The following is a 25,707-nucleotide window of genomic DNA, read 5'->3' as shown; positions in this document are numbered from 1 at the left end:
GTGTATGAGTCTTAGAATTTTGATGCACAACATGTGTAACTTGCGTCTACACATCCAAATTGCATGTGTAACTTTCGTATACACATGTGTAATTAGGAGTTACACATGTTAATTGAATGTTTAAGTTATAGTTACATATGTGTTTTCATTGACTGCTGGATACACATGTCATATATGGATGTGTAATTCTCAATTACACTAGTCAGGTGCATGTATAACTCATAATTACGCATGCTAAGTTAAGTTATCAACTGCCTTTCTTGATCTTTTATACTATGACTGTTGTGGCTAAACAAACAAAATCAATTGCATACACTTTCCTACCCCTATTGTTGAGACATTACTTCCAAAACACCTAAGGTCTTATCTTCGTGTAACCGCTAGTTAATGGTGGTGTTTTGATACAAAATCAATTGCATACACTTTTCTACCCCTATTGTTGAGACATTACTTTCCTACCCTAGACTCCAAATATCAACATTTTCGTTAATGTTGGGAAACAACATTCATATGAGGTTTGTGCTGCTCAACATTCAGTCAGTACCTAAATCTTCATCAGCAAAAGGTGTTCATTCTGCTATTAATCGCCTCTTGGGAAGGAAGAAACCTGTTAATCATGTCTTTGGTGGTGAAAAGCGTAAGAATCTCACTACTGATTTTTTGTGATATTTTGTAGATTTGTTTGGTAGTTTGGTGGTTGATCTAGGTTTTTTGAGGTTGAATTTTGAGCTTGAAGTTCTAGATTTGGTTTGATTTTGTTTGGATTTGAAATAATTTCTGATCTGGTTTTAGTGGACTTAGTTGCATGTTATTGGAGGTGGATAATGATTCGTTTTACTGTTAATTTCATGATCGATGCACTTGATTGGGGTTTGTATGTAAAGTTGATGTCAATTCCTAGATGTTTAGTTTGTTTTGCTTGTCTGTGATCTTATCGAGGTTTGAGTGGATGTGATTTCTGTGTTTTTGTATACTTAGATTAGGATGTATGAATCAATTAAATATTAAACATGTGAAAATTGAAGCTATATTGATCGGTATCTCACTTTGTAGCTGAACTGATTGATTTCGTGGATCTGATTAGATTTACGAAGGTGGAATTTGGGTATTACCAAGCTTGTTATAGTTGTATTTATAATAACTTGCAATATATATAACATAAACTTTATATCCCAGGATGTGTAACTAGCAGTTACACATCCTGGTAGTTACTGCTAGATCCTCATCCAAACTGAATGATGGTCCTTTACTGAGAACAAGCTGGCCATAAAGCAACTGCCGAACAATGTTATCTAGTCATTCTAATATGCATGATATACCTTTTCATAAGAACTTGAAATATACATAACATAAACTTTATATCCCAGAATGTGTAACTGCTAGTTACACATCCTGCTAGTTACAGGTTTCGGATAACTAGCAGTTAGACATCCATATGCCAACATATATAGATACCTAGAAATGTGGCAATCACAATCAAATTTTATGGAGTCATGTTTACCTGAAGCTCACTAGACAACACCATCCTCATCTGCTTAACCACTTTTTTGGTATCATTATCAACACCACCACTCCCTGCAATCCACACATACACGTAAACAATGTATATAGTTATTAAGAGCCTTATTTTTCTGAAAATTCATTTGGTCAATGTTGTCCTAGTAATTGAAAACAGAAACACTAAAGATATACTTTGCTTCATGTCTTAGCAATTGAAAATCAGAAACTTGCATTCATGGACAAGCATTATAAGATTATATTGAATTAAACTATCTTTTGCGAAGGTACAGAAGTATAGATTGACTTAAGGTAATGAGAATCACAGAACATGTAGCTTATTTGTTTGAGCAAGATTGTTACTGAAATTTGAAACCGTCGAGTTTGTTGAAGGTAAACTTCAAGATATGCATCTGTGTATTCCTTTTCAATCATCGTAAGAGAATAGAATTACCGCAATAGCTAACAAAACATAACATGCTTGTGTATCTACTAGTTACACATGCAAATTAGATGTGTGACTTATAGTTACACATGTTAATTTGATGGTATATGCATATGTAACCTAATATGAAACTTCTATCTAACTGTGACATTTTTAATTTTACCTTCTTTTTGTAGAGTCTGTAACTCTGTAAGGGTGAACTATTAAGTTTTGTATACTTGCTCTAGTTTATTCAGTTATGAGATAGATTTGACTATTCTGTGTCCATTGGTTTTTGATTTTTGGATGTCATGTTTTGTTCATTTGTATGAGAAGTGTTCTAGCTGCTATGGTACTGATATCATTTGCTTGTCATGTAGTTACTAAGAAGGCTGACCCCAAGGTGCTGGCTAACAAAGCTTCCAAGGCTGTCAAAGCTGGAGCATCAACCATTAAGAAGAAGGCTAAGAATATCTGCACATCAGTCATATTTCACAGGCCAAAGACATTGCAGAAGGCAAGGAATCCCAAGTACCAATATATTAGTGCACTACCAAGGAACAAGCTGGACCATTACCAGATCCTGAAATACCCACTCACCACCGAGTCCGCAATGAAGAAGATTGAAGACAACAAGAAGAAGAAAATAAGGATGCTTTCAAGAAGATGTAAAACATCCAGACAGATAAAGTGAACACCGTTATCAAGTAAGCCTTCTTGATTACTTACGACTAGCTACTTCTTTTTTCTTGAAAGGTAGTATATGGATATAGGTCTGGAATGGTTTCACTTAACTCATACATCTGTTTAACTGCACATCACACAAGCCATATGCATGACAATTTGCACGTTTAACTAGCATTGGCAGACTATGGATGTGTAACTAGTAGTTACACATGCTAATTAAATATGTAACTTCTAGGTACACAAGCCAAATAAATGTGTATCTACTAGTTACACATGCAAATTAGATGTGTAACTTATAGTTACACATGCTAATTTGATGGGATATGCATATGTATCTTATAGTTACACATGCTAATTTGATGGGATATGTTATAGTGGTTATATTTATGAAATTGAGAAAAGAACATCAAGTCCTAGTAGTAGGGAGTAGTAGTGGATGCAGATTAGACTAATTAGATGCAGTTATAGTTATTATACTATAGTTACATAATTAGATGTGTAATTTCTAGTTACACATGATGATTGTATGTGTAACTTATGCTAATATGCATGTGTAACTATTGTTTACATGTGTAACTACTGATTACACATGCATTTTGTTTTCCTGGGTTCATATCTATACCCTGCTGAATCAGTTGTGTGATCATTTTTTGCGATATTAATGTGCTAGCACAAGGTTCCCAGGTGTTTGTATTATTCTGCCAGTATAATTACTGTCTGAAGCTTTACTTTCTGTTGCTTAAAATGTCCTTCGTCATCGATAATATGAAAATGGCTTAGGTACATCTAGACTAGCACTGTAAAACGTCTTTCTGTTAATACAGTGCTAACAACGTCTTTCTGCTGAAGCAGTGATATCTTAATTAAGAGCTTCTCATTCACTTGCAAGGTTAACTGTATTATTTTATGACTGGTAATTGCTTGATAGTCACCTCTCGTTTTTGCTAGTGTTATTCATTTAGAGATGGATTTGCTGATTTTATGTTGACATATCTAAGTCAGATGCATGTGTAACTCCTAGTTACATAATTCAGATGCATGTGTATCTGCAAGTTACACATGTTAATTAGATGTGTAACTTTTACTTACACATACTGATTTTGGGTACACATATCAATATGTATGTGTAACTCCTAGTTACACTAGTCATATGCATGTGTAACTGCTAGCTACACTAGCCAGATGAATGTGTATCTCCTAGTTACACATGTTATATGCATGTGTAACTCTCAGTTACACAATTCAGATGCATGTGTAACCGCTAGCTACACTAGTCAGATGCTTGTGAAACTGAAATATACATTGTTTTATGTACTGTTCATTTTAATCGTATAAATACTGATTGCTTGTTGTTATATTTCAGGTTTTAGATAACTTCATAAAAGCTAATTGCTTAAACGTGGTAATGGTCTCGCTGGAACTGGAGTTGACGCTGAATACACAAGTCAGATGCATGTGTAACTCTCAGTTACACTAGATAGACACATATGTAACTCTCAATTACACTAAATAGATGCGTGTGTAACTTCTAGTTACACATGCTAAGAAATTATTGTAAATGAATATTAAAGTAATAACTTTTTTTTTGTGTTTTTTTTTGATGTCTATTTATTTGCATATATATACAAGTGTAACTTTGCATTACACATATCATAAAGATGTGTAACTTCTGGTTACACATGCCATATGCATGTGTAACTTCTGTTTACACCTTCGCACTGTATTTTAATAATTTCGGGCCTAGATTTAATAATTTTGGGCCTAGATTTAAATTTTATTTAATTATGGGCTTGACAATATGCATAAGGGTATCAAGGTCTTTTAAAAACTCGGGGCCTAGATTTAAACTTTTTTTAATTAAGGGCCTCATATTATGGGTTATCCATGGGTTGGGCCTGAGCCTAATTTCCCCATCATAGAAAGAGAGATGACGTTTCAAATGCAAAGACAAGGTCTGATGTTCCAAATTGGAGAAAGGATGTTTAGCAAAGTATTCAAAAATACAATCGTCCTAATGATATGAAGGAGAAAGCCACTCCTGCGAAACCCATCTCTAAATGGGTCCCGAAGTCCTCCATAGCCAAGAAGGAACCTAAAGATAGTCATAAGAATAACTCTCAGCTGTTAATTGTTGGTGACAATAATTATAAGAGTCTTCCTGAAAGACTAAAGAAAGACATCGTGTCTGAAATCTCTTGTACTAATGAACGTTGCGATAATGACACTCTTCATCACAAGTCAAAGAATAAAAACAAGAGATGGAACAAGAGAAAACAAACCAAGAAAGAGGTCAAGAATGATGATTCTGTCTTAGTCACTTGTGACGAACAAGACAAGGCTCAACTCAGCGCAACCTAGTTGTGTTAGAATGTGCATGCTCACCTTAGTACTCAATCTTTTGAAAGGTGAGAAAGCACATCAAAAACTGAGCACATGACCTCTCCGTTATTATATGACTAATTAACATCTTTAGGGAGATTTATTTTCTTCTATACTCATACCTTCTCTATCTATATTTGAGATTTTGATAGAAAAGGTAATTTTGAGTTGATGATGTTGATATCTACTGATCATATATGTGTATCTCTTGTTTTTACGATTAAAACGAGCCAAAAATCACTGAATTCGGACATCGTATGCAAAAGTTATGTCAAAAACAGTTTAGTGTTGTGATTAGTCACAAGTAACCCTTGGGAACCGATCCTAGTACCATGTCATAGTGAGGGAACCGATCCTAGTACCATTTCCTAGGGTGGGAACCTATCCTAGTGAGAGGTCCCCATACGAAGAAGTGTAAAACTGTTTTGCCCATAACTTCTTCGTACGAACTCGGTATGACCTCATTCTTTTTGCGTTGGTTTCTCAATTTAATTCCCTACAAGATAGAGGTAATTGCAATACTTGATTTCATGTTAAATATTTATGGTGTATTGCAAATTGGTTTATGAGATGTTTGATCTCGGTTTTACTACCTTGATATTCAGTCTCATAATGTTGTGAACCCTTGTGGTTTGGGTAACTTTTTGATTTAGCAGGATTAAGTTCTAGCCCATGTTGGTAGGCTTTATCAAAGAATCATGAGGGGTTCAGGTACAAATAATATGTGAAAAAGTCACAATATGTTGAATCGGTTTTGGTTTGGCATAAAAGCATATGTGTTTCGACGGTTTTCAACTTTTGCTTGCAATTGTTAAAACCGATTTTCAACCTTTCTCTGGTAAAGGTTGGTTGTTGTTATTCTTTTGTTTTGCATAAGGATGACAATATGATGATATTTCGATATCAATTCTCCCTGGAAGAAGATGCAATCATATTGGAGAAGTGGATGCGAAATTTGAGGTAACAATCTTGTTAGTTAATTGTTTTCCTGTTTAAGAAAAGCCTGAGTTTATATCATATATATTTATTGCTTTTGCTTAACAAAATTTCAGTTCAATTGATGTTTATTCCATGATGTGTGTGTGGATGTGTGTGATTCAATTGGTTCCGGTTAAGAAAAACTATTGTTATCTTGCTTTATTGTGTGGTATCAATTGTTTAGGCTTACAAAAAATTTAAGTGCAATTACGGTGTATTAATGCTTATGTTGTTTCAATTGCTTCCGGTTGAGGTGAATAATTATGCAAGTTTATTTATTTGGTTTGTATGAATTATTTATGGCTTAACGAAATAAAAGGATTACGGGATGAGTTGTTTAGTCCAATTCGATTCTGGATAAGAGAAACTAAGTTAATTCTGATCTTAGTTAGACTTATCGAAGTGAGGTTTCGGTTATTCAAGTCTAATCGAATTCCTTAACAAGAAATGCTAGTTAACTAACCTAGTACTCATCTTGTTTAAAATGGAAAGGTCTAAGTTTATGGACAATCAGAACCTGATGAGAAAAATAGAGTTATCTTTATTTTGGTCTTATCGAATTAAGCGGTTGTTTTTGAACAATCGGTTTAGCAAAGGGACTAAGGTACTTAGTTGATTTTTGTTTTGCTAAACTAAATTGGAAAAATTGTTTCGTACAATTGTTTCCTTGGTAACATATCAAAATAAAACTACTTGTAGTTTCAGTTTGGATATTGGTTATCAGAACATGATATGTGGAAACCTCGTGCCTAACTCTACAGATTGCAAGTCTATTTTGAGATTTGTAAGATTCTTTTCGTGTTGACCTTTATTTTTTTTGTTTCTTTGTCATTTTGTGACAAAAAAGGGGAGAAATATATGGAGTAAACAAGTGATACTGGCATTGATTTTATATTGATTGGTATCGCTAAGGAAAAGAACATTGGTGCTTAAACGTTTTATCTAAACGAAAGAGTGAAAGCACAGACTAAGAGGGAGTAACATGTCATATGAAGTGGTATAACAAAGATGTGCGAATTTAATATCTACCTATCTTCCTTAGGGGGAGTATTAGCTTTGTTATTATAATGTTAACAACGGAATTTTCGAGGATTGAATGTAAGCAGTTTACCGTGTTGTTGAATTCGGGAATCAAGCGTACGTGTAATGAATTATTGTAATTTATTTATCCATATGATGTAAGAGTTTTGTCACTAAAATTGACAAAGGGGGAAATTGTTAGAGCATAGCTCGGTTGAACCCACCAAGCGTTGGTATCATATTTTAGTGAATCAAAACTCATGTTAAGAGTCGTTTGATTATGTACTAGAGTCAACTTCGTTTCGGTTAGATTGAAAGTATTAGGATATGATACATTACAAGTATTGCGAAGTCTTGAAGATGTGAAGAAGCAAGGAGCTACTTAAAAAGCGGGGGTCTAACAACACCACCCAATATTTCGCTTAGCAATCTGTATGGAGTAACTCTGAAATACTTTCTAGAGATTCAACTAGACAGTCAGACTCAATATAGGTAAAAGTATCTCAAGGAGTTAATATCTCTCTGTTGTTTTGATTTACTCAAGCTAATAGAAATCAGCGAGTCCTAATCAAATACAAGGAATAACTCGGATGGTACCAAAGACCAATATCCGAGGATCAATCAATGACAATCAACAACCAAAGGTTGGATTACTCTAATTGATGATCTAACGCACAACCTGTATTATTTCAATTATAAATATAAAACAATATAATGCGGAAACTGAAATAACACAGACACCAGAAATTTTGTTAACGAGGAAACTGCAAATGCAGAAAAACCCCGGGACCTAGTCCAGATTGAACACACACTGTATTAAGCCGCTACAGACACTAGCCTACTCCAAGCTAACTTCGGACTGGACTGTAGTTGAACCCCAATCAGTCTTCCACTGATCCAAGGTACAGTTTTACTCCCTACGCCTTTGATCCCAACAGGATACTGCGCACTTGATTCCCTTAGCTGATCTCACCCACAACTAAGAGTTGCTACGACCCAAAGTCGAAGGCTTGATGACAAACAAATCTGTCTCACACAGACAAGTATATCGAAGGATTAATCTGTCTCCCACTGATAAACCCTAAAAGGTTTTGTTCCGTCTTTTGATAGTAATCAAGGTGAACATGAACCAATTGATAATCCGGTCTTATATTCCCCGAAGAACATCCTAGAGTTATCAATCACCTCACAACAATCTTAATCGTATGGTAGCGAAACAAGATGTTTCGGAATCACAAACGATGAGACGAAGATGTTTGTGATTACTTTTTATATCTTGCCTATCGGAGATATAAATCTCAAGCCAATCAATATGATTGTACTCGTACAATAGAAGATGGAAGATCAGATAACACAACTACGATAAAGTAGTATTGGTATGGCTTCACAATCCCAATGAAGTCGTTAAGTCGTTAACCTGGTTTTAGAAGAAGAAAACCAAAGGTTAAAGGAGAACCGACTCTAGCACGCAAACTAGTATCACACGTAAAGTGTGGGGATGAGTTTTGCATTGATGCTAGATGTCCCCTTATATAGTCTTTCAAATCAGGGTTTGCCATTAAGTTACCTTGGTAACAAAGGAATCAATATCCACCGTTAGATGAAAACCTGATTTAAATTCAAGCTAATATTTCTCAACCGTTAGATCGAAAACTTAGCTTGTTACACACAGTTGAAATGCATGCTTCTAGGTTTGTTGACCGTACCCAAACGTATGCACTTGTTGGTTCAATAATAGTTAACCAAAAGGTTAGCCATATGAGCATTTCATATCAACCATGTTCTTCTTCACCATAACTAGTCCCCATGACTCAAATGAACTAGTTAGAGAGTTGTTTAATTGTAACGAATTCTTATGTAACTACACAAGACACAATTGAAGCAAAGATGATTTGATTCACTCGAATCAGTTCATGAACTTTTATAGCCACGGTTTGCAAACTGCATTCCTTAGTCATTTTAAGTTTAAGTTCAGAAATCATCTTCAGATATATAACCTTCTTAAGTTCGCAGACTTCGTTCACGGACTTAAGTTACCGGGCAGAGTTTACAAACTCCAGCAAAAATTCTCGGGATGAGAATTTCACCGGTTCGCGAACTGGGTTCGCGGACTGAGTTCGCAGACTTAGCTTCACGCACTAGTTTGTCAACTCCAGCAGAAATTCTCGGGTTTGAGAACTTTGGCAGTTCGCGGACTTGGCTCACGCCATTCTTCCGGTTCTCTTGATCAACAAAGTTCACAAACTTTTGTTCAAGGAATAGGACTTATACATAAATGTGTTTCCACAACAATGCTTATGTCCACCATTGGTTATGTAATCTAAACTCTCATTTCAATCATTAAAACATTCATCGTTAAAGCAATTTTCAAAGTGATTGAAACATATCATGACTTTCGTCACTAGGTAAAGATAAACTTGGTCGAAGCAAAAAGCTTACCAACACATATTTCGAGATATAGATAGGCGAGGTATACTCGGCTCGAAATACCAACTGTGTATAATCAAAGTCTATATATAGCATACGACTTTTTGTCTCAAGAAGTAGGAGATAGAATCGATAGACTTTTGAGTGATAGATAAGTTCAAGTCTTCACATACCTTTTTGTCGAGAAGTTCCACCGGTTCCTTGAGTAGTTCTTCTTCTTGTATGATGAATCGCCATGAAATCCTTGAGCTCAACTACACTTTATATCCTAGTCCGGGACTTAGCTATAGTAGAATAGAAATCAAGACTTATAGTTTTGATCACTAACATTGACAAACATGCTTGAGATAGCAACGCATGCGAGTTCGACCGGGCAATGCTCTAATAATCTCCCCCATTGTCAATTTTAGTGACAAAACTATCAATACATATGGAATACAAAAAAGATAATGAAACTTTAGTAGCTTCTATTCCACATGTCTAATCTTCAACGTTCCTCGAAATCTTTGTCATTTCCAAGTACTCCAATGATCCCAAAGGTTGTAAGTTTAGCATCACCGTTGTTGAAGATCCGTATCTATAACAATGAGAAAACATAATTCTTGATCATTGTTATACAGTGTCATAGTATTATTACACAGTGTCAAAGTTCAATTGTATCACAACTTCAACAATAATACTATGGTGATATGTATCACTCCCCCTTAGTCAATACTCCATCTCACATGGAAACCACTCCCCCTTACACAATGATCCGAAAACCATATGTATTTGTAGTGTGAACTACATATTCATTCTCCCCCTTTTTGTCAATAAAATTGGCAAAGGTACAAGAACGGGATCATAATGAAATTTCCGTAAGAGACATTTCATGACTAAAAGAAAAAAAATACATACCAAATAATTTAGATGCAATCATAAAGCCGAAACTAAATGCATTCATCAAGGAGTTTAAAGATACAAGATAACCCCTCTAAAATTCGACAGCCACACACCCCTCAAGATATGACCATTAAGCACAAGTTCAAAAGAACTCTCCCCCATTTGATGTCATTCCCGAGAGAACAACAACGAGCGACCTTAATTTCAAAAGAAAAGAAGGATTTTTATTGGACACTAAAACCATAAAAATAGTTTTTATATCCAAAAACTCAATCAAATTAATCAAAAGTAAACCCATGATTAATTTAATCGGAATACGCAACCAAATTAAACACAAAAAGTGATCAATTTAATTGATTATGCTCAACATAAGTAAACTTACGGATCTACGACTAAGTTTAACCATAAGGAATGATTATCTTAGCCGTTCATATACTCAACACAAGAAAAACTTATGGAGTAATGACTAAATAACCAAACAAGATGATTAATTTAGTTCATAATGCTCGACATGTAGTACCTTACGGAGCAACAACAAAGCCAATTAAAAATAATCAACTTGGTTGTTTAGTGCTCAACATAAGACACATTACAGAGCCTCACAGTATTACATAAGATATGGATCATTAAAGATCAATATTGTGGAATACACAAGGATTCATTCTATCTTCCATCACTATTCGCATAACGACATTCAATAGACATAATCCTTGCAAACAAAATATTTTAACCTATCTTCCGTCAAAGATTGACAATATAGGCTTAACTTTTGTAATTGTCAAAAGTCCATTCATTCTTTAACCAATACATGAATATCGATCATAAACGACTTTACTTTTGACAAAGTATGGGACAAACATAGTTCACGGACGTAAACACCAATATCTCATAACAAGTTGCAATATAACAAATCATAAAGATTAAATATTGCAAAAACATCATCCTCCAAATATTTTTAGAATTTTTACCAAAACCGAAAAAGAACAAGAAGATGAAAAATAATAGCTATGTGTAGTCACAATCATTGCTATTCAAGCATTAGTTATTCTTCCAACTAAACCAAAAGGTAGACATATTAGGCATTGTAGATCTTTCTCAGAGCATCTACAAAAATATATGGAAAATCACGACCATTGACTTGAGCCACTTCTCAGACACTTCTCATCTTTCCCAAGTTAAAGATGAGAAGGAAAATGTCACCATTTAGTTGATGACCGGATGGGCCAACTGCCCACTTCCCTTGTTTTTTCGTGGCTTGTCACTGGTGGTTGGGCTAACAAATTTCTTACTTCTTCTGGAATATTTACCTTGGTTATCTTTATCCAGACTCATTTTTTCAATGTTCTTCTGAAGTTTGGTGACTCTTTTGCTTTTCTTGAATCTCCAACAGGTATCTTTAACATGCCTTGCGTGTCCACAGAAAGAGCAGACCAAAGGAGATTTTTCTTCTCTGTTGATGGTGGTTTTTAGCTTAGGGTTAAAATCGTAAAATCTTGCATCAGATGTGACGTCACTCTGCAAGGAAGCGGTGCTGCGAGTACTAACCTCTCCACCGACATATTTATTGAGCCGCTCAATACACTTTTATCCATAACACTCTGTAAATTTCGGCACCTCGCCAATACGAGACTCACTGAGTACTTTCCTGTGCTATGTTCCCCAGCAAAACCCTTAATCGGTATGGCATGACGGATTTATGTTCATTCGCAGCGGAGTAGCATGAACCTCCAAGTACCAAAGTTAAGGCCATTGCACGAAATGCTCAGACAGAAAGCACACTGCATTCTGTAGATAAAGATTTTGTGTGGCAGCATACAAAATCCAGCTAATTATTGTGATAACACACAAAGAACTCATAAACCCAACTAATTTGCAAATTAGGGTTTCGCGCCCCGCGCAGTATACTGGACCCCGTTGGTCGAAACCATGCTTAAACAAGCTAGGCAACCAAATCCGCCACCGCGCGCTAAAAGTGCGGTTGCGCCCTAGCATGCCGGCTCTCTTCCCGTCGACCAATCAGGTCGCTTCAAACATGCCACGACCTCAAAAAGGTCGCCATATTAAGTTGGCTTCCCAAAACACGCCAGCTTCCCAAAAACGGGCTATCTTTCCAAAAAACGCCAGCATGCCGCACACACATGCCGCACATGCCAGAAACGCATGCTAGTCGTGCTTACCAGACGTGCATGCCAGACGCGCTTACCATACGCGCTTGCCAGACGCGCATACCAGACGCGCTTACCAGACGTGCATGCGAGACGCGCTTACCAGACGCGCATGCAATACGCGCTTACCAGACGCGCATGCCAGACGTGCTTACCAAACGTGCATGCCAGCCACACTACCACGCCTATGGCCACCAACGGAAGTTAGCCATAATCAATGGCTACCCTTCCTCCTGAGGTGCGGATCTCAGCCGTACAAGTTCGCCACCAAGCCTGTGGAAACTTTTGGCCGCAATGCCAAATTCCACGTTTGTGTCAAACCCTAATTTGGCCACGCCAAAGGCATGCGCAAGCCATGCCATCACCACGGCCACACTACTGGCCGCCAAACGGAAAGTAGCCGCGATCAACGGTTACCCTTCTGCTGAGATGCAAAATCTCGGCCGTCGAAGGTCGTCACTGAACCGGCAAGCCTCTCTATCTTAACTTGCCGCACATAACAACATGCTATAAGTTTTCCAATGAAAACACTTGAGACATCAAAACATGTCACAAACTGGGGGAACTCATCAGTGTATTGGTCTGGCGGTTTACAGCGTGCGGCATGCAGTACGCTGATAGACGCATTTATGTGTCTAATATAGCTCATTTGTATATATTGTTAGTGCTCGATATCGTACTTATTTGGTTATTTTATTTATTTGTAGGTGTTTTTGGAAGAATAAGGCTTTGTGGCGAAATTGGCTAAAAATGCGGCATTTGGACCTCCGTTGATAACGTGCCGGAAGCGCCCCAGAATTGTACCGGAAGTACCCCAGTAATACCCCGGAGGAACCCCCGAAAAAAGTGCGGAAAATGTCCCAGAGAAATCACTATACGGACCCTCGATTTTGGATAAGGGGTAACCTAATTACTAAGGGGTGACCCATTTCCAGGCAGCTGCTAAAGGGACACCAGAACTGGATAGGGGGAGATCACATTTCTTCACGTTTTCAAATTAATGTTTTGGCGGGAAACTTCATGCATGTTTACTGGCAGAGTTGGATTCGATTAATGGACGGTTTCTAAAGAGATTCAACCCCCAAAATCAGTTGGGCTGGATGTGAATGGACTAAACAGAGCTGGTACATGTGTTTTGATCGATCACATTGGGCTGGAATAGCCGGGAGAAGAAATCAGAGTCCAAATAGGACACGTATGGTTCTGTTTACGTTTCAAAGATTTTTTGAGGAGATTCTGGGAGAGAGTTTTACGCTAAAGAAAACTCTACTTGGTCATGTTCAAGTCTTGGGATAGTTTTGGGGCAATAGAATAGCTCATAAACGCGTACAGGGAGATCAGAGAGAGATATTCTCTCAACAGCGCAGAGAAGAAAAAGAAAAGAAAAAGTCGGATTCAGTAGAGATTTTTGGGGATTAAAAGACTATATAAGAGTTGGTTCAAGTCATAGAAAAGTTTGTAAAACCTTAGGAGAGAGTTTAGAGTCGATGAGAGCCTAGGAGAAGCAATTATAGAGGAGACAGCGCTGCTGCTGCTGCTGCCATTAAAGCTTCTGAAGAACACGAAGAACAGACTCGCAGAGTCCGTCGTTCTTCAGCAGACTTATTTTCAATACCACTGTTGTTGTTTCACAGCAGTAGATAGTTATCGTTTACAGCAGTCTTAAGTTACCATACTCTTTTGTAACAGTGACCCCTTTGTAACGGTGACGCTGTAACACTTTCACAGCGTTACAATTTCCTGTTTCATCTTATACATCAATAAAAACACCTATTTTAGCCATGAATTTATCTTGTGAGTGTGTTTTTGGGATGAGGAGCTAAACCCTTAGCCAAGGCGACGGAGGAAGCCATTGGTCCTTATTTATGGTATAATTCTAACTTTATTATTTATTTGCAATATTATTACATGATTATTTGCATGAATTTTATTGGAAAATTGATTTTTATTGAATAATTGTGATTCATTTTGATGGAGCATGCTTAGTTTAAGACTCTTGATGTTTCATGCTTGGTGTTTACATTTATTACTTCAAAAATCTACAAAAGGCATAATATTAGAATCACTCTAAAGAAAAATTGCATGAATATTAATTATTAGATTTATCAAATAATGGTCAATGGTGGAATCCAAGTCTTGGTGTTTTTCTATAAAGGTTTGAACTATTTATTTATGCTGTTTAATTTAAATCTAGAAAAATTGTTTTCTTCACAAGTCTGTCGAACCCGTTTTACCACTATCTCTACAACCATTTGAAAATCCAAATTTTTGGCGCCGCCGAGCGGACCTGTGTTTAGTTAGCATTTTTTTTAGATTTTTTTTTTATTTATTATTTTGTTCTTCTTTACGTTTTTGGGTTTTTTTTGTTTCCTTGCAGATTTTTGAAGATTGGAGCGAAAGACAATTTTGCCAAAGCTTGTGGTGATTTACTTAAAGTTTGGGAGCGAAAAGCAAAGCTAAAGGAGCGAAAGAAGAAGATTTTCTTTATTTTGTAAAAGAGAGAAAAAAAAAGAGACATTTTTATTTTTGTAATTTTTTTTATTTTCTTTTCTTTTGTTTTTTTTTTGGACTTTGGACATTAATTTTGGGACATTTTTATTTTTATTTTAAACCCTACGGAAGGGTACCCTTAAATATAAACTGTTGCAGGGAAGGACGACGATTACGATATCGTCTCGGCCCCTCGGGTTCGCACACGACATAGGAGTCGTGGCCCGAGTCGACTTCACGGTTCATCGCCCGTCTGGTACGGGAGGTAAAATCGAAACACGCGAATCTCCTGCAAGCGGGTTACTGACTCCTTAAGGTGATAATTGTTGAGGACGAATAGACTGTTTTTATTCCTAGTAAAGGGCAAGGACTGGCCAACAAGATAAGGGTTCGGATTTCATCACCGCTCCCTTCTTGCCCGCCTTAGGAAAACGAAACCTAAAGCGAACCTAAGCCTAAAATTTGGACTAGAAAGAGACCTATAGGGTATCGAGCTTAACAGGACAATCATTCGAAAAATATTGGTTACTCTTTTAAGCACACCTCGAAGTTCTTGACGGTTTCTGCGAGTTGAATGCGTGACTGCGCCGCATTGGATCGGTGAGGTTTTGGGTATCAAAGCTCCACTGAGCTTCCCTCGCCTCGATTCAACTTGCTTTAACTCGGATTGATTCCAGAGGGGTTTGCTTAAATTGTAACGAATTCCCTTTCGAAGGATTAGAAGCTGGTCTAGAAACAATCTAAGTGGAGCCATCATGCTTGTTGTTTGCTAGAAATCTTTAGGTTTGCTGTGGTAAAGTCGAGTCAGCCTGCTGTGTGATTGCTAGAACCTTCCTGTTAGGATTTTTATTTCTTTTTGAATTCTTTTTAGTGTATGCCCGATTTTGTTAATAGGGCTTGGAAAAGAGATACTCTAGGTCGATTGATTAGCGAAAAACCTAGTAGTTCTTCTGATTTAAGCAGGGAGCTCGAAGACTCTTCTTTGAGAGCCCTGTTTTTGGAAACTTCAGTTTTGAGAATTTATCTCTGAGTGAAAGTACCCCTAGTACTCAGTTGTGCCAACGATGGCAACTTTGAAAGATTACATGTTCCCAACTAGGACCAACCGAGCTTCATGCATTAAATTGCCAGCCACTACGGCTAATTTTGAGATAAAACCTAGTATTCTTCAGATGATCCCTATATTCTTAGGAAAAGATGATGAGAACCCTTATTTTCATATTAGGGACTTTGAGGAAATTGTGGGACAATTAATAAAGGACCTTACCGATGAAGTCTTGAAACTTAAGATGTTTCCCTTTTCTTGAGAGATAAAGCCAAGACCTGGCTGAACAACCTACCGTCTGAATCCATAAACATGGCAGGAACTTATCGCTGCCTTCTATATGAAATTCTACCCTAAGCATAAAACTGCAGCTGTTAGGCAGAAAATTAGTGCTAGTGTGCAACAAGAGGGAGAGTCTCTTTATAGGTTTTTAGAGCGATTCAATGATCTCCTATCTCAGTGTCCTCACCATGGATTTGATAATATGAAACTTGTACAGATTATTTATGATGGTTTAGACTATTCGACCAAAGCCATGGTTGAGTCTATGTGCGCTGGTGAGTTCACTAGTAAAAATGCTGATGATGCTTTTACCTTCTTAGGAGCTATCGCTGAAAAATCCCAACAGTGGGAATCTTGTGTTGAACCCCCTAAAAGACTCTTGGTCAATAGAAGTAGCACCAATATGGTAGATACGAGTTTTGCGTCAGATGCTAAGTTTGCTGCTTTGTCCAGAAGGTTAGAAGCTTTAGAAATGGGTCAGTCTAAAAATAGGTCCCTTGTTGAACCTAATAGAGCCTCTCAAGTCTCTAGTTGTGGAATAGAGCCCGATAATTCATTTTGGGAAGGTCAGGTTAGTGAAGACAAGCCCATGCTGTCTATAACAATGCTAGGTTTGAGAACCGTCAGAAGTTTGACCCATACTCAGAAACCTACAACCCTGGTTGGAGAAACCATCCTAATTTCTCTTGGTCTAAGGGCCAGAATCAAGGCCAGTCTAGTAATTCTCAGCCTCCCCCAGGTTTTGGTTATACTAAGAACTCTTCAGGTCAGACCCAGAACCCATCTGAGAATAGAATAGCTAGCTTAGAGGAAACCCTTAGTATATTAAGGAAGAGCCAGGAGATGCTATCACAAAGCCAGGAAATGTTAGTAAAAAGCCAGGGTAATTTTCAAGAGGAAACCAAACAGAATTTTAAGAATAGTGCCCAGTCTTTTGCTAAATTAGAGCTTCAAGTCGGCCAAATAGCTAAGTTTATCAATGAGAGAGAAGAAGGAAGGTTCCCTAGTCATACTGATCCTAACCCAAAGGAGAGAAATCGTACAATCATGTGAATGCTGTCACAACCCTTAGAGTGGAAAGAAAGTTGAAACAAGGTCCATGCCTGATAGTGAACATGCTGTAGTTCACCCTGCTGAGCCAGAAAATGAGGAGACTGATAGAGTCCCAAAGAGACCAATGAGGGTCCTGTTAAGCCCGGCTTTGTTCCCAGAGCCCCGTTTCCCCAGCTGCTAGTTCCGACTAAGAGGGAGTCCAACTTTAATGATATATTGGAGGTTTTTAAGCAGGTTAATATCAACCTTCCATTATTAGATGCAATTAGGCAGATTCCCTCTTATGCCAAGTTCCTTAAGGACTTGTGTACGCGAAAGCGTAAGCTCAGTGTCCAGAAGAAAGCCTTCATAGCTAGTCATGTGAGTTCTATTATTCAGAATACCACTACTCCTAAGTATAAAGACCCAGGGTCCCCTACCATTGCTTGTACAATAGGTAAGTACCGTGTTGAGAAAGCGTTGCTTGACTTAGGAGCCAGTGTGAACTTACTCCATACCATGTGTACCTCAAGCTAGGACTTGGTGAGATGAAACCTACCCAGATAACACTTCAGTTAGCTGATAGGTCCGTTAAAGTTCCTCGTGGTGTGATAGAGGATGTTCTCATAGAGGTTGACAAGTTTATTTATCCAGTGGATTTTATTATCCTAGATACCCAACCTGTCCCTGATCCAGAGAACCAAATACCAGTGATTTTAGGTCGCCCGTTTTTAGCCACGTCTAATGCGATCATAAACTGTCGAAATGGTATTATGAATCTATCTTTTGGTAATATGACTATTGAGTTGAATATTTTTAATGTCAATAAGCTACATTCTGAGCTAGATGACACGTGCATTGAAGAGGTCAACATGATAGGAACCTTAGTTCCGAAGTCTGTACCAAACACCGAATCGGAAGATCCATTAGAGAGTTGTCTAGCCCGTTTTAGCATGGATTTTGACGATGATAGCAACATTGAACAAGTAAATGCTCTGTTGGATTCTATTCCTATGTTAGATACCGATAGATGGAAATCTAGGTTTGAACCATTACTAGCTACCGAATCTACCTTAAGCCCTTATTTCGAAGAGCCTAAAGATCCTCCTAAGTTGGACCCCAATTATGCATTTGTAGGCCCATCTGAGATTTTGCCTATAACTTCCAATTTGGATAGTGATCATGAGATTAGGCCAGTAACCGTGCTTCAACACAATAAGGAAACTCTAGGGATGACCATAGAGGATATGAAACATATAAGTCCTATAGCTAGTATACCTCAAAAGAATTTAGAGGATGAACCACCTGATTATAACTCAGAGAAAGCAATTGACCTTTTTCAGGAACCGGATGGTCTAGAAATTAGGAATATTGTGACTAGTTTATCTAGAGACACCCAAAACTCTAAGTTTGGGGGTAGTGAACTAGAAGAAGCTCTAGAGTATTTTAAATACTCTCCGGATCCGGAAATTCAAGCCATAGTTAAAGGTCTTACGGAGAATAGTGATTACCCTAAATTTGGGGGTAGAGATTGTCAATTATCCCCAATAGAAGTCCCTAACTTGGGACTCAAGCCTAGTGCATCTGAGGTATCGCTTGAGTCTATTCAGACTCCACAACCTGATCCCTGATATGTCCAGGAAAAATCCATATGTTAGAGACCCGTTTTTCGGATGAATCTGTTTGCCGAGACACTCATATGAAGCCCAAGTGGGCACCTCAGATAAATCCAGTTGTCTTGCGAGAAACTTTAGATCAGGTTGTGCTCTATCTGCTCATTTTTCTGATCTTGAGCATTTGTCTCCTATTCGTGGCAGTTCTATTTGGTCTTATGGACCCACAATTGTTTCGACTATTGGTATACGACTTTGGAAGGTGAAAATTCTTTTTGAGGTATTTGATGTCTAGCTAATGACTATAAATTTAGCATTTACTGGGAGGCTCCCGCGTTCATGTGATACGGTAATATCCTTCCTTATTTTTTTTCCCTCCAGTGGTAATAGTTTCTCCTTGTTCATGCTTTTAATTTCATCTTTAGAACATTGAGGACAATGTAAGATTTAAGTTTGGGGGTGGGGAAGAAACACTTTTTGTCACCTTTTTGCAATAAATAAACTCCAGAGCCTAGAAATTTATGCCTATTGAGGATTGCACTAACTAATCTAAGTGGATGGAAGCATTTTGATTGTAGGAGTTTGAGGAACCAATCTGATTAGATGGAAACATCTAAAGAGTTTATTCATAAAAGCACAGAGCTCAGGTGTTAGAAATAACATGATAGTTTCACCATATCTCGTTGAGTCCTTTTCACTTCTATTTTTATTTTATTTTGTTTTTAAACTATGTTTCTCTAAGTGATAGGTGGGGCCCACGATTCAAGTTGTTACCAATGCTAGGGTGAATTAGAGTGATTGAGATATCATGAAAAAAAAAAAGTTGAAAAAGAAAAAGAGATGATAAAAAAAATGGTAGTTATCAAAAAAAAAAAAAAAATTGAGACCAGACCATTTGACCAAAAGGAATAAATTCAATAAAGTCGACCACTGGTACCCTTGTATATGCCAGTGTGTTGATATTAGTCAGACTAGTATCTCAATCCATTAGGATAGGTTCATTTTGGCGGAGGCCTTCAGACAGATATGGGAAACGTCGTTCACTTAGTAAACATCAAAACCATACATGTTTTTCTATATCCATCTTCTTGATCTATCCATGTGATTAGTTTTGACTCCGATTATGATGTCCATAGTGCAACTATCTGAGTAGAGCTCTGTCACTTTATATGAATTTTAGTATGCTTGAGTGCAAACTCGTGTACAGCAATTGGAATTTCGCATCAGGGTACTTCTTCCTGTAGTCAATAAGTATGCCAACCAAGGAGATTCTTTAGTGCCTTCCAAGGTTCTGCGTAGATAGCTAAGGTCTGGAGTACAGGTTTTGTGGGTATATCTCTGGTAAGCCCTCCCGAGACTATAACTCGGCCACTAGGGCCACCTAGGGGTTTAAAGGCTTATTGCATACGCTAAATGAAATCGACGATGCCTGCGACAGTGAGTTAGGAATTTATTTTGTAGTTTTGATTTGCTCGGGACTAGCAAATAATAAGTTTGGGGGTATTTGATAGACGCATTTATGTGTCTAATATAGCTCATTTTTATATATTGTTAGTGCTCGATATCGTACTTATTTGGTTATTTTATTTATTTGTAGGTGTTTTTGGAAGAATAAGGCTTTGTGGCGAAATTGGCTAAATATGCGGCATTTGGACCTCCGTTGATAACGTGCCGGAAGCGCCCCAGAATTGTACCGGAAGTACCTCAGTAATACCCCGGAGGAACCCCCGAAAAAAGTGCGGAAAATGTCCCAGAGAAATCACTATACGGACCCTCGATTTTGGATAAGGGGTAACCTAATTACTAAGGGGTGACCCATTTCCAGGCAGCTGCTAAAGGGACACCAGAACTGGATAGGGGGAGATCACATTTCTTCACGTTTTCAAATTAATGTTTTGGCGGGAAACTTCATGCATGTTTACTGGCAGAGTTGGATTCGATTAATGGACGGTTTCTAAAGAGATTCAACCCCCAAAATCAGTTGGGCTGGATGTGAATGGACTAAACAGAGCTGGTACATGTGTTTTGATCGATCACATTGGGCTGGAATAGCCGGGAGAAGAAATCAGAGTCCAAATAGGACACGTATGGTTCTGTTTACGTTTCAAAGATTTTTTGAGGAGATTCTGGGAGAGAGTTTTACGCTAAAGAAAACTCTACTTGGTCCTGTTCAAGTCTTGTGATAGTTTTGGGGCAATAGAATAGCTCATAAACGCGTACAGGGAGATCAGAGAGAGATATTCTCTCAACAACGCAGAGAAGAAAAAGAAAAGAAAAAGTCGGATTCAGTAGAGATTTTTGGGGATTAAAAGACTATATAAGAGTTGGTTCAAGTCATAGAAAAGTTTGTAAAACCTTAGGAGAGAGTTTAGAGTCGATGAGAGCCTAGGAGAAGCAATTATAGAGGAGACAGCGCTGCTGCTGCTGCTGCCATTAAAGCTTCTGAAGAACACGAAGAACAGACTCGCAGAGTCCGTCGTTCTTCAGCAGACTTATTTTCAATACCACTGTTGTTGTTTCACAGCAGTAGATAGTTATCGTTTACAGCAGTCTTAAATTACCATACTCTTTTGTAACAGTGACCCCTTTGTAACGGTGACGCTGTAACACTTTCACAGCGTTACAATTTCCTGTTTCATCTTATACATCAATAAAAACACCTATTTTAGCCATGAATTTATCTTGTGAGTGTGTTTTTGGGATGAGGAGCTAAACCCCTTAGCCAAGGCGACGGAGGAAGCCATTGGTCCTTATTTATGGTATAATTCTAACTTTATTATTTATTTGCAATATTATTACATGATTATTTGCATGGAATTTTTATTGGAAAATTGATTTTTATTGAATAATTGTGATTCATTTTGATGGAGCATGCTTAGTTTAAGACTCTTGATGTTTCATGCTTGGTGTTTACATTTATTACTTCAAAAATCTACAAAAGGCATAATATTAGAATCACTCTAAAAGAAAAATTGCATGAATATTAATTATTAGAATTTATCAAATAATGGATCAATGGCGAAATCCAAGTATTGGTGTTTTTCTCTAAAGGTTTGAACTATTTTATTTATTTGCGTGTTTAATTTAAATCTAGAAAAATTGTTTTCTTCACAAGTCTGATACGAATCCGTTTTACCACTATCTCTACAACCATTTGAAAATACTCCATACGCCCGTTACAAGAAAGTGTCATAAGAGTGAGGCGGTTAGTAATGGCAAGAAATAAGTGGTGAAACGCATCTTCATTATGAAAACATCAATTCCAGGCGTTACCCGTTACCACTTTTCCACCACTCAACCGCTTCCACTTCTTACGAGGCCAGGATACGTTTTATTACGACTTGTATAAATAGGTTTCACCTATTTCCACCAAACGACAAGTTTTGGTCAGGAGAACAATACACATCCATAAAGCACCTGGTAGCTTTCCATTCAGCTCGCCAGTTCAACTTTCGGATACAAGTCGCAAAACACCCACACTTCCAGAATCAAATATTCTGGCCTCAACACTTTCTTCGCTTCCCTCCTTAAGACCAACCCTTCTCCTTCACTTTGTGACCGAAGCAAGCCTGGAACGGCCATTTCTTGGTTTAGGCCAAGATTGTACAGATTGATCTCTCGAATCAAAAGTACTCCCGTGCAGTACATTATTTTGGGTTTAGATTTGTTTCTCACCCGCACTCACACGAAATTACAGAAATCAGCAGAAACGGTTTTCACCCACAAACAGTCTCCATGTAATTAATCTCTCGGTTACAATATCAATTTCCAATTCCCGATTTCATTTTTTCAACCCCGATCTCAAGATGGTAGAACTCAGGTCAGGATCAGCAACAAACCCCGAGAACACTGGCGCCGAAATTATTCTCGGTGTTAACATTTCTCCCGGTGGTGCTAATACGCCATCTGTCAGCACCAGCAACATGGAGAATGTTCCTTCAGGTGTTACACCTCCAATCACAAGAGCCAGAGCCTCTGCCGCGGAAAATGCTCCTTTAGGTGTTACACCTCCAATCACCAGAGCCAGAGCTGCTGCCGTCGCTCCCAATGTTTCATCAAGTACGACACCTCCAACTGTTACCAGAACTGCAGCTACTCCGCCGTCAGGACGAGAAACTGGAGGAGACAGAGGGAGCCCACCCTACATTACTATTGCTGATTTGATGGAAATGCAGGAGGTTCTCGCCAGGGCCCAAACAGACATGGCCTCAACCCAGAAGGAGGTGCTTGCTTTTCTCAAGACACTGACAGAACGGCTACCACAATAATCACGCCAGCCAGATCCAATAAGGAACACATCCAATACCCCTGGCGCTAGCACCTCAACAGGGGACACTTTTGTAGACGAAGAGACTCGCCCGGGAAATTCAGCTGAAAGAAATCAACCGCCCAATTTTGTCATGAGAGAAGATTTGGAACGACTTCTCCGAAACCGATACAAAAGCGACTTCATGGACATGCATCAGCATCAGGCCCCGTATCCTCCTGAAGTACAAAGAATTCCTCTTCCAAGGGGGTACTCTTCCCCTCAATTCTCTCTGTACGACGGTACCGGAAATGCGCGTGAACATGTCTCTCGATTTTTGGAGTCCCTGGGGGAACACGAATATAATCACGTTCTCCGTTTGAGGGAATTTTCGAAATCACTTACTAGAAGAGCATACACATGGTACAAAAGCATTACGCCAGGCAGCATCTCCAACTGGTCTGACATGGTTGCAGCTTTCTACAAGAAATACTTCTTTGTGTCTGAGCAAATTACCTTCTCAGATCTAGGAAGGATATTTCAACGAAACAACGAACATCCGAATAGTTTTGTCAAAAGGTTCAGAATTCAAGCTCTCGATTGTCATGACCCAAATGTAACCGAACAACAATTGGTAGACTCCTGTATCAATGGCATGATTCCCATCTACCACGCCTTACTAGAGAATCTGCGATTCCAGACATTCTCCGAGCTTCATGATGCCGCAAAACGGTCAGCCACAACAGCACCAGCGTTGTTGGAAAGAACCAGGACAACTAGAAGCAAGGACGCACGCGAAACTAGAGAAAATAGATGCCTCATCAATAAGCAATACAACACTGGTCCCTCCTCTGTGAGCGTGGTAGATGAAGGAGGACAAAGGAAGGCTCCAACAGCAGAACAGCCATCCAGGCGCGCAGCGCCAGCACGATAGGCAGCTGCGTCACGGAAGACCACCGCTAAAGCTCCCATGCGACATCAAGAGGCCGGAGAAAGTGTCTTGGATTTCCCGTTCCCAATCGAAGAAGTGATTGAACTCTTGGAAGCATGGATCCAAGACGACGCCATCAGGCTACCTCCTATCAGGCTCCCACCAACCGAAGCGGAAATGGCGATCCCTAAATATTACCGCTACCACAGATTTGTCCACCACCCGACCAGTGACTGCAACAAGCTGAAGAATATCTTCAAAGAAAAGATAGAAGTAGGGGAGCTTCGACTAGACAATGAAAGAGTTCACAGAGATCCACTTCCAGTCAGGAGTTGCATGGTCTCTGGGGACTCCGTACACGAAACCGTGCAATCCATGATGCAACATGTGTGCGAAATTCTCTACCTCTCCAAGGCACAGCGTCAAGACATCTTCACAACCCTTAATCGTGTTGTATCGGGAAAGCGACTCTTTCCTACTGAAGAAACCACACCAGAACCCCAAACTCTCCCAGGAAGCGGTGCTGGAAACTACAACTGGGGACTGCTAACCAAGGTTCATATGAGGAATGCCAAGCTCGGTAACACATTCATCGACGTGGCGTCTGACTTCAACATCATTACCATCAAAACTCTGAGAGCTGCGGGAGTTTTGAAGCAGGAGGCTACCCATTCCCCAACCATGGTCAAAAACTTGGAAGGAGAGGCGATAGACACGTATGGCTACATCAATCTTGAAATCAAGGTGGGAGACGCTCTAACACATGGAAAATTCTACATTGTCAAAGAACTCTCAAGCTACGACATGATTCTGGGGCGCACGTGGGTACACGGTAACAAAGGGAAGTTAGGCGTATCCCCTCTGCCGATGTCGATACCCGAAATAATTTCCAACAAGCCGTCCAACTTTGAAGATTACATGCTGCCATATCAACAACTTACCAATGTAACTCAATTGCCTGGAGAAAGCCCGTCGACGTTCATCCACAGATTCCGAACACAAGTAAGTCTGGTTAAACAACCCTTTCTGCACCCAGTCACCTCTCCTCTCGGCCAAGCATGGGGACTCAGTCCGATTACCAACCCAGGCGTCATTAAGAGATGTGAATGGGATGTTGGGACTTTCAAGTACTTTGTCAAAAATTTGGAAGCTGTCACAGCCAAACATGACGAGTTCAATCAAGTGGTTGCGCAACGCTCCAACCCATTTCAAATTGGAGATGTAGTATTCAAGATGACCTCGTTTCAAGTTGGGAACATAACAGTAAAGATGGCCACTAGACCCGGTCCGCCTAAAGAAAAGGAAGACGAGCCATATCTGGTGGCAGATGTTATCTTGGGTGGTTACTGCAAGCTCATCAATACCGATAAATTGGAAGGTGTCACGATTCACTCGCGATGGCTCAAACCCTTCAATACCTAAAACGTTGTGCTACCTTCACCTCCAGCGTTCTCCTTAAGCATTTCTTTCAGCATTTTCATTTTCATGCAATGTTTGTAACTCCTCAAAAATGGTTGCGCTGCTTGCCTTCATGAGTAGAATTTTTAATTCCAATTAAAGAACATCTTTCCTTGAAAAGTTTTCCCCTTAAAGGAAAAATACCAAGTAA

At 38.8% G+C, this 25,707-nt stretch overlaps 1 protein-coding gene across 1 annotated transcript; it reads left to right on the top strand.

Annotated features, from left to right (window-relative positions):
* The first annotated feature begins 489 nt into the window (after positions 1–489).
* Positions 490–4,085, top strand: LOC113295250 (60S ribosomal protein L23A-like). The gene is made up of 3 exons (XM_026543603.1): positions 490–637; positions 2,302–2,628; positions 3,972–4,085. Exons 1-2 carry the CDS (start codon positions 490–492, stop codon positions 2,613–2,615), a joined length of 462 nt encoding a protein of 153 aa, XP_026399388.1. The 3' UTR covers positions 2,616–2,628; positions 3,972–4,085.
* Positions 4,086–25,707: the final 21,622 nt, after the last annotated feature.

Source organism: Papaver somniferum, chromosome 7, assembly GCF_003573695.1.
Source record: "Papaver somniferum cultivar HN1 chromosome 7, ASM357369v1, whole genome shotgun sequence".
NCBI classification, from domain to species: domain Eukaryota; kingdom Viridiplantae; phylum Streptophyta; class Magnoliopsida; order Ranunculales; family Papaveraceae; genus Papaver; species Papaver somniferum.
The sequence above is the reverse complement of the archived record's forward strand: the minus strand, read 5'-3'. Positions and strand labels throughout refer to the sequence as shown.